Below are 10384 nucleotides of genomic sequence, written 5' to 3'. Positions count from 1 at the left end.
CAATATATGCAAATCAATCAATGTGATAAACCATATTAACAAATTCAAGGAGAAAAACCATATGATCATCTCAATAGAAGCAAAGAAAGCTTTCAACAAAATTCAACACCCATTTATGATAAAAACCCTCCAGAAAGTAGGCATAGAGGGAACTTACCTCAACATTAATAAAAGCTATATATGTCAAACCCACAGCCAACATCGTCCTCAATGGTGAAAAACTGAAACCATTTCCACTAAGATCAGGAACAAAACAAGGTTGCCCACTCTCACCACTATTATTCAACATAGTTTTGGAAGTTTTAGCCACAGCAATCAGAGAAGAAAAAGAAATAAAAGGAATCCAAGTCGGAAAAGAAGAAGTAAAGCTGTCATTGTTTGCAGATGACATGATACTATACACAGAGAATCCTAAACATGCTACCAGAAAACTACTAGAGCTAATCAATGAATTTGGTAAAGTAGCAGGATATAAAATTAATGCACAGAAATCTCTTGCATTCCTATACACTAATGATGAAAAATCTGAAAGTGAAATTAAAGAAACACTCCCATTTACCACTGGAACAAAAAGAGTAAAATATCTCGGAATAAACCTACCTAAGGAGACAAAAGACCTGTATGCAGGAAATTATGACACTGATGAAAGAAATTAAAGATGATACCAACAGATGGAGAGATATACCATGTTCTTGGATTGGAAGAATCAACATTGTGAAAATGACTCTACTACCCAAAGCAATCTACAGATTCAATGCAATCCCTATCAAGCTACCAGTGGCATTTTTCACAGAACTAGAACAAAAAATTTCACAATTTGTACAGAAACACAAAAGACCCCGAAGAGCCAAAGCAATCTTTAGAAAGAAAAACGAGTGGGAGGATTCAGGCTCCCTGACTTCAGACTATACTACAAAGCTAAAGTAATCAAGACAGTATGGTACTGGCACAAAAACAGAAATACAGATCAATGGAACAGGAGAGAAAGCCCAGAGATAAACCCATGCACATATGGTCACCTTATCTTTGATAAAGGAGGCAAGAATATAGAGTGGAGAAAAGACAGCCTCTTCAATAAGTGGTGCTGGGAAAACTGGACAGCTACATGTAAAAGAATGAAATTAGAACATTCTTTAACAACATACACAAAAATAAACTCAAAATGGATTAAAGACCTAAATGTAAGGCCAGACACTATTAAACTCTTAGAGGAAAACATAGGCAGAACACTCCATGACATAAATCACAGCAAGATGCTTTTTGACCCACCTCCTACAGAAATGGAAATAAAAACAAAAATAAACAAATGGGACCTAATGACACTTAAAAGCTTATGCACAGCAAAGGAAACCATAAACAAGACGACAAGACAACCCTCAGAATGGGAGAAAATATTTGCAAATGAAGCAACTGACAAAGGATTAATCTCAAAAATTTACAAGCAGCTCATGCAGCTCAATTTCAAAAAAAGAAACAACCCAATCCAAAAATGGGCAGAAGACCTAAATAGACATTTCTCCAAAGAAGATATACAGATTGCCAACAAACACATGAAAGACTGCTCAACATCACTAATCATTAGAGAAATGCAAATCAAAACTACAGTGACATATCTCACACTGGTCAGAATGGCCATCATCAAAAAATCTACAAACAATAAATGCTGGAGAGGGTGTGGAGAAAAGGGAACCCTCTTGCACTGCTGGCGGGAATGTAAATTGATACAGCCACTATGGAGAACAGTATGGACGCCCCTTATTAAACTAAAAATAGAACTACCATATGACCCAGGAAGCCCACTACTGGGCATATACCCTGAGAAAACCATAATTCAAAAGGAGTCATGTACCAAAATGTTCATTGCAGCTCTATTTACAATAGCCAGGACATGGAAGCAACCTAAGTGTCCATCATTGGATGAATGGATAAAGAAGATGTGGCACATATATACAATGGAATATTACTCAGCCATAAAAAGAAATGAAATGGAGGTATCTGTAGTGAGGTGGATGGAGTTAGAGTCTGTTATACAGAGTGAAGTAAGTCAGAAAGAGAAAAACAAATACAGTATGCTAACACATATATATGGAATCTAAGGGAAAATAAAGGTCATGAAGAACCTAGTGGCAAGATGGGAATAAAGACACAGACCTACTAGAGAATGGACTTGAGGATATGGGGAGGGGGAGGGGTAAGATGTGACAGGGTGAGAGAGTGGCATAGACATATATACACTACCAAATGTAAAATAGATAGCTAGTGGGAAGCAACCGCATAGCACAGGGAGATCAGCTCGGTGCTTTGTGACCACCTAGAGCAGTGGGATAGGGAGGGTGGGAGGGAGGGAGATGCAAGAGGGAAGAGATATAGGAACATATGTATATGTATAACTGATTCACTTTGTTATAAAGCAGAAACTAACACACCATTGTAAAGCAATTATACTCCAATAAAGATGTTTAAAAATAAATAAATAAATAAATAAGTTAATTAATTAATTAAATTTAAAAAAATACTGTAGAAGGAATCAATAGCAGAATAACTGAGGCAGAAGAATGGATAAATGATCTGGAAGATAAAATAGTGGAAATAACTGCCATAGAGCAGAATGAAGAAAAAAGAATAAAAAGAATTGAAGACAGTCTCAGAGACCTCTGGGACATTAAATGCACCAACATTCGAATTATAGGGGTCCCAGGAGAAGAAGAGAAAAAGAAAGGGTCTGAGAAAATATTTGAAGAGATTATAGTTGAAAACTTCCCTAACATGGGAAAGGATATAGTCAATCAGGTCCAGGAAGCGCAGAGTCCCATACAGGATAAATCCAAAGAGAAACATGCCAAGATACATATTAATCAAACTATCAAAAATCAAATACAAAGAAAAAATATTAAAAGCAGCAAGGAAAAAGCAATAAATAACATACAAGGGAATCCCCATAAGGTTAACAGCTGATCTTTCAGCAGAAACTCTGCAAGCCAGAAGGGAGTGGTAGGACATATTTAAAGTGATGAAAGGGAAATACCTACAACCAAGATTACTATACCCAGCAAGGATCTCATTCAGGTTTGACAGGGAAATTAAAACCTTTACAGACAGGCAAAAGTTAAGAGAATTCAGCAGCAACAAATGAGCTTCAACAAACGCTAAAGGAACTTCTCTAGGCAGGAAACACAAGAGAAGGAAAAGACCTACAAAACAAACCCAAAACAATTAAGAAAATGGCAATAGGAACATATATATTGATAATTACCTTAAAAGTAAATGGATTCAATGCTCCAACCAAAAGACACAGACTGGCTGAATGGATACAAAAACAAGACCTGTATATATGCTGTGTACAAGAGACCCACTTCAGAGCTAGGGACACACACAGAATGAAAGTGAGGGGATGGAAAAAGATATTCCATGCAAAGGGAAATCAAAAGAAAGCTGGAGTAGCATTTCTCATATCAGACAAGACAGAGTTTAAAATAAAGACTATTACAAGAGAGAAAGAAGGATACTACATAATGATCAAGGGATCGATCCAAGAAGATATAACAATTGAAAATATTTATGCACCCAACTTAGGAGCACCTCAATACATAAGGCAAATGCTAACAGCAAATCGACAGTAACACAATAATAGTGGGGACTTTAACACCCCACTTTCACCAATTAACAGATCATCCAAAATGAAAATAAATAAGGAAACACAAGCTTTAAATGACACATTAAACAAGATGGACTTAATTGATATTTATAGGACGTTCCATCCAGAAACAACAGAACACACTTTCTTCTCAAGTGCTCATGGAACATTCTCCAGGGTAGATCATATCTTGAGTCACAAATCAAGCCTTGGTAAATTTAAGAAAACTAAAATCGTATCAAGTATCTTTGCAGCCCACAATGCTATGAGACTAGATATCAATTACAGAAAAAAACTGTAAAAAATACAAACACATGGAGGCTAAACAATACGCTACTAAATAAACAAGAGATCACTGAAGAAATCAAAGAGTAAATAAAAAAATATCTAGAAACAAATGACAATGAAAACACGATGACTCAAAACCTATGGGATGCAGCAAAAGCAATTCTAAGAGGGAAGTTTATAGCAATACAATCCTACCTCAAGAAACAAGAAAAATCTCAAATAAACAACCTAACCTTACACGTAATTAGAGAAAGAAGAACAAAAAAACCCCCCAAACTTAGCAGAAGGAAAGAATCATAAAGATCAGAGCAGAAATAAATGAAAAAAGAAATGAAGGACACAAAAGCAAAGATCAATGAAACTAATAGCTCGTTCTGTGAGAAGATAAAAGTGATAAACCATTGGCCAGATGCATCAAGAAAAAACGGGAGAAGACTCAAATCAATAGAATTGGAAATGAAAAAGGAGAAATAACAACTGACACTGCAGAAATACAAAGGATCATAAGAAACTACTACCAGCAACTATATGCCAATAAAACGGACAACCTGGAAGAAATAGACAAATTATTAGAAAAGCACAACCTTCCAAGACTGAACCAGGAAGAAATAGAAAATATGAACAGACCAATCACAAGCACTGAAAGTGAAACTTGTGATTAAAAATCTTCCAGCAAACAAAAGCCCAGGACCAGATGGCTTCACAGGTTAATTCTATCAAACATTTAGAGAAGAGCTAACACCTATCCTTCTCAAACTCTTCCAAAATATAGCAGAGGGAGGAATACAAACTCATTCTACGAGGCCACCATCACCCTGATACCAAAACCTGACAAAGAAGTCACAAAAAAAGAAAATTACAGGCCAATATCACTGATGAACATACATGCAAAAATCCTCAACAAAATACTAGCAAACAGAATCCAAGAGCACATTAAAAGGATCATACACCATGATCAAGTGGGGTTTATCCCAGGAATGGAAGGATTCTTCAGTATAGACAATTCAATGAATGTGATACACCATATTAACAAATTGAAGGAGGAAAACCATATGATAGGGGCTTCCTTGGTTGCACAGTGGTTAAGAAGCCTCCTGCCAATGCAGGGGACACGGATTTGAGCCCTGGTCTGGGAAGATCCCACATGCAGCAGAGCAACTAAGCCTGTGCACCACAACTACTGAGCCCACATGCTACAACTACTGAAGCCCGTGCGCCTAGAGCCCGTGCTCTGCAACAAGAGAACCCACCACGATGAGAAGGCCGTGCACCGCAACGAAGAGTAGGCTCTGCTTGCCACAGCTAGAGAAAGCCTGTGCAGCAACTAAGACCCAATGCAGCCAAAAAATAAATAATTTATTTTTTAAAAAAACCCACATGACAATCTCAATAGATGCAGAAAAAGCTTCTGACAAAATTCAACACCCATTTATGATAAAGACTCTCCAGAAAGTGGGCATAGAGGGAAACTACCTCAACATAAAAAAGGCCATATATGACAAACCTACAGCCAACATCGTTCTCAATGGTGAAAAACTGAAACCATCTCCTCAAAAATCAGGAACAAGAAAAGGTTGTGCACTCTCACTACTATTATTCAACATAGTTATGGAAGTCCTAGCCACGGCAATCAGAGAAGAAAAAGAAATAAAAGGAATACAAATTGGAAAAGAAGAAGTAAAACTGTCACTGTTTGCAGATGACATGATAGTATATATAGAGAATCCTAAAGATGCTACCAGAGAACTACTAGAGCTAATCAATGAATTTGGTAAAGTATCAGGATACAAAATTAATGCACAGTAATCTCTTGCATTCTTACACACTAATGATGAAAAACCTGAAAGAAAAATTAAGGAAACACTCCTATTTACCACTGCAACAGAAAGAATAAAATAACTAGTAATAAACCTACCTAAGGAGACAAAAGACCTGTATGCAGAAAACTGTAAGACACTGATGGAAGAAATCTAAGATGATACAAACAGATGGAGAGACATACCATGTTCTTAGATTGGAAGAATCAACACTGTGAAAATGACTATACTACCCAAAGCGACCTACAGATTCAGTGCAACCCCTATCAAACTATCAATGGCATTTTTCACAGAACTAGCACAAATTTTACCATTTGTATGGAAACACAAAAAACCCTGAATAGCCAAAGCAATCTTGAGAAAGAAAAACGGAGCTGGAGGAATCAGGTTCCCGGACTTCAGACTATACTACAAAGCTACAGTAATCAAGACAGTATGGTCCTGGCACAAAAACAGAAATATAGATCAATGGAACAGGATAGAAAGCCCAGAGATAAACCCACACACATACGGTCACCTTATGTTTGATAAAGGAGGCAAGAATATACAATGGAGAAAAGGCAGTCTTTTTAATAAGTGGTGCTAGGAAACTGGACAGGTACATGGAAAAGAATGGAATTAGAACACTTCCTAACACCATACACAAAAATAAACTCAAAATGGATTAAAGACCTAAATTTAAGGCCAGTCACTATAAAACTTAGAGGAAAACATAGGCAGAACACTTTATGACATAAATCATAGCAAGATCCTTTGTGACCCACACCCTAGAGAAATGGAAATAAAAACAAAAATAAACAAATGGGGCCTAAGGAAACTTAAAAGCTTTTGCACAGCAAAGGAAACCATAAAGAAGACGGAAAAACAACCCTCAGAATGGGAGAAAATATTTGCAAATGAAGCAACTGACAAAGGATTAATCTCCAAAATATACAAGCAGCTCATGCAGCCCAATATCAAAAAAACAAACAACCCAATCTAAAAATGGGTGGAAGACTTAAACAGACATTTCTCCAAAGAAGATACAGATTGCCAACAAACATATGAAAGGATGGTCAACATCACTAATCATTAAAGAAATGCAAATCAAAACCACAATGAGGTATCACCTCACAGTGGTTAGAATGGCCATCATCAAAAAATCTACAAACAATAAATGCTGGAGAGGGTGTGGAGATAAGGGAACCCTCTTGCACTGTTGGTGGGAATGTAAATTGATACAACCACTATGGAGAACAGTATGGAGGTTCCTTAAGAAACTAAGAATAGAATTACCATATGACCCAGCAATCCCACTACTGGGTATATTCCCTGAGAAAACCATAATTCAAAGAGAGACATGTACCACAGTGTTCACTGCAGCACTATTTACAATAGCCAGGACATGGATGCAATCTAAGTGTCCACTGACAGATGAATGGATAAAGAAGATGTGGCACATATATACCATGAAATATTACTCAGCCATAAAAAGAAATGAAATTTGAGTTATTTGTAGTGAAGTGGATGGACCTAAAGTTGGTCACACAGAGTGAAGTAAGTCAGAAAGAGGAAAACAAATACCATATGCTAACACACATATATGCAATCTAAAAAAAAAATGGTTCTGATGAACCTAGGGGCAGGACAGGAATAATGACGCAGATGTAGAGAATGGAGCTGGGATGAAGTGAGACAGTAGCACTGACATATATACACTACCAAATGTAAAATGGATAGCTAGTGGGAAGCAGCTGCATAGCACAGGGAGATCAGCTTGGTACTTCATGACCACCTAGAGGGGTGGGATAGGGAGGGTGGGAAGGAGGCGCAAGAGAGCGAGGGGATATGGGGTTATATGTATCCATATAGCTGATTCACTTTGTTATATAGCAGAAACTAACACAACACTGTACAATAAAGATGTTATTAAAAAAAAATGGTCAGAGCACAGGGAACTATATTCAATACCCTGTGACAAACCATAATGGAAAAGAATATGAAAAATAATATATATATAACTGAATCACTTTGCTGTACAGCAGAAATTAACACAACATCGTAAATCAACTACGCATCAATTAAAAAAAAAAAAAAGAGTATATGCTATCATGCCTGATGATGTTAACCTGTCCAAGGTAGTGTTTGTCAGTTTTACTGTGAAGTTACTTTTTGCCCCCTTCACATACTCTACTCTTTCGAAGTAAGTCACAAAGTACAGCCCTCTCTCAAGGTGTGGGGAGTTAAGGTACACCACCTTGTGAAAGAGTATCTATATACATTATTTGGAATTTTATATAGATTTGTCTCACCTCTCTCATTTATTTATTCAATCATTTATATCAGCATGTACTCATGGATATTTATTTTATACTTTGGATTTTAATTCAATACTACATTATATGTTTGTTCAAACTGTTCCAGCTTTGGCCACTGGGAGCTCTTTCAGGTTGGCTTCTGTCCCTCTGACATTCAAAAATTTTTTTTTTTTTTTTAAAGAAATTCACGTTCTTTTATTTATTTATTTATGACTGTGTTGAGTCTTCATTTCTGTGCGAGGGCTTTCTCTAGTTGCGGCAAGTGGGGACCACTCTTCATCGCGGTGCGCGGGCCTCTCACCATCGCGGCCTCTCTTGTTGCGGAGCACAGGCTCCAGACGTGCAGGCTCAGTAATTGTGGCTCACGGGCCCAGTTGCTCCGTGGCATGTGGGATCTTCCCAGACCAGGGCTCGAACCCGTGTCCCCTGCATTGGCAGGCAGATTCTCAACCACTGCGCCACCAGGGAAGCCCCAAAAATTTTTTTTAAATTGTGGTAAAAGATACATAAAATTTACCAACTTAGCTATTTTTAAGGATCAAGTTTAGTATGTTAACTATGTTCACATTTTTGTGCAAAAGACCTCTAGAACTCTTTAAAACTTGCAAAACTAAAACTATTCCCATTGAACAACTCCCCATTTCTCCTTCCCTGCAACACCTGGCAACCACCATTGCATTTTGTTTCAATGAATTTGACTACTTTAGGTACCTCATACAAGTGGAATCACACAGTATTTGTCTTTTTGTGACTGGCTTATTTCACTTTGCTTAATGTCCTCAAGGTTCATCCTTCTTTCTTAAGACTGAATAATATTCAATTGTATGTACAGATTACATTTTCTTTATCCATTTATCCCTCAGTGGACATTTGGGTTGCCCCACCTCTTGGCTGTTGTGAATAATGCTGCAATGAACCTGGGTGTGCAAATATCTTTTCAAGGCCCTGCTTTCAATTCTTTTGGATATGTACACAGAAGTTGACTGTTGGATCATATGGTAGTTCTAATTTTTGAGGAACCTCTATACTGCTTCCCATAGTGACTGCAACATTTTACATTCCCACCAACAGTGCACAAGGGTTCCAGTTTCACTGATCCTTGCCAAAACTTGTTATCTTGTGTGGTTTCCTCCAACTTTGTGGGTATGGATTTGAATGCGTTTATTCTAGCAGCTAGAGATGCACCATTCAGAGCTCCTTTCAGGAGAATCTGATGTAGGGAGTATAGTTGGTTGACAGCTTCTAGCTACTAAATTTTCAGATCAATGGATCCATCTGTGCTGAGGCCATGGTCCCCCTCAGCTGCTCCCAGCCACTGACTGAGCAAGGCATGGGTCCAAAGTCAGGTCATTTCCGCCTGAAGGCTCTCTCTACCTTTGCCTTTACCCTCTCCCCTTTATCTTTCATGTATGCTTCCCCCAATAAATTCTTGCACATCTAATTTTGTCTTGGCATCTGCTTCTTTGACACAGGATTTTGGGAAGAAGTGAAATTAGATATTTAGTCTAGTGTCTTAATATGGAAGTCACTATTAAGTTTTTGTGTTCTTTAAAGATTGCAAATTCCAAGTTTCACTGAACTATGGGAGAATGAATTACTTCTAACATGTTTATTATCTGTGAGAAAGTTTATTGTTCTGATTTACTAAAACTTAAAATATTCCATCAAATTACCCAGGAAAATCCAGGTAGCAAAAATATATAACACTGTCCATTCCTTCAAGAGATTTCAAATAAGTTTTAAAAGGCCATAGAATGATATATATATATATATATATATATATATATATATAGATAGATAGATAGATAGATAGATAGATATATATACAAGTGCGTGCACACACACACACACACACACACTATACCATTTAAACTACTATGTTCTATACTTAAAAATTCAAGTATAGAAATATACTCTGTAGTGCTGAGGTAACACTGTAACTTTTCCTCAACATGACTACATAGGTGTTTACGGTTAAGTGTGACTATTACTGTGAAGTCTCAAGTCACTTGATCAATTCCATTTCAATTTTAGACCAAAAGCAGTATATTATACATGCACCTGAAGGAAATATCAATATGTCTGTGTCCGTGTGTGAGTCCAGGGTTGGAGGGAGGGGAGAAGAGGTATATGCCAGGGAAAGGTTGACTGAACCACACAGATAACTGAATGTTAGAAGTCTCCTGTAGTCGGTAATACAGAAACATACACAGTCTTCGTGTTCAAAGTCTTCATGGGGATTTCTTCTGTAATTTCTAGAATGAAAAGAAGAAGTTTTAAAGAAATCATTTTTCTACCTATTCTGGATGAATATTAAAAATATGTTAACCACCTGGATAGTAAGAAAT

General features: G+C 37.2%; 1 protein-coding gene across 7 annotated transcripts in view; it reads right to left on the bottom strand.

Annotated features, from left to right (window-relative positions):
* Positions 1-9721: 9721 nt before the first annotated feature.
* Positions 9722-10384, bottom strand: part of IARS1 (isoleucyl-tRNA synthetase 1) — a 79773-nt gene continuing 79110 nt past the window's right edge. For 4 of the 7 annotated variants that reach the window (XM_068553775.1, XM_068553774.1, XM_068553776.1 and 1 more), the window contains exon 34: positions 9723-10291. In XM_068553775.1, coding sequence (XP_068409876.1) covers positions 10209-10291 — 83 coding nt within the window. In that variant the 3' untranslated portion in view covers positions 9723-10208. Of the gene's footprint in view, positions 10292-10384 lie in introns of all 7 variants that reach the window. The other 3 variants (XM_068553778.1, XM_068553780.1, XM_068553779.1) reach the window with 2 other exon arrangements.

The sequence above is a fragment of the Eschrichtius robustus genome, chromosome 10 (assembly GCF_028021215.1).
Source record: "Eschrichtius robustus isolate mEscRob2 chromosome 10, mEscRob2.pri, whole genome shotgun sequence".
Taxonomy (NCBI): domain Eukaryota; kingdom Metazoa; phylum Chordata; class Mammalia; order Artiodactyla; family Eschrichtiidae; genus Eschrichtius; species Eschrichtius robustus.
The sequence above is the reverse complement of the archived record's forward strand: the minus strand, read 5'-3'. Positions and strand labels throughout refer to the sequence as shown.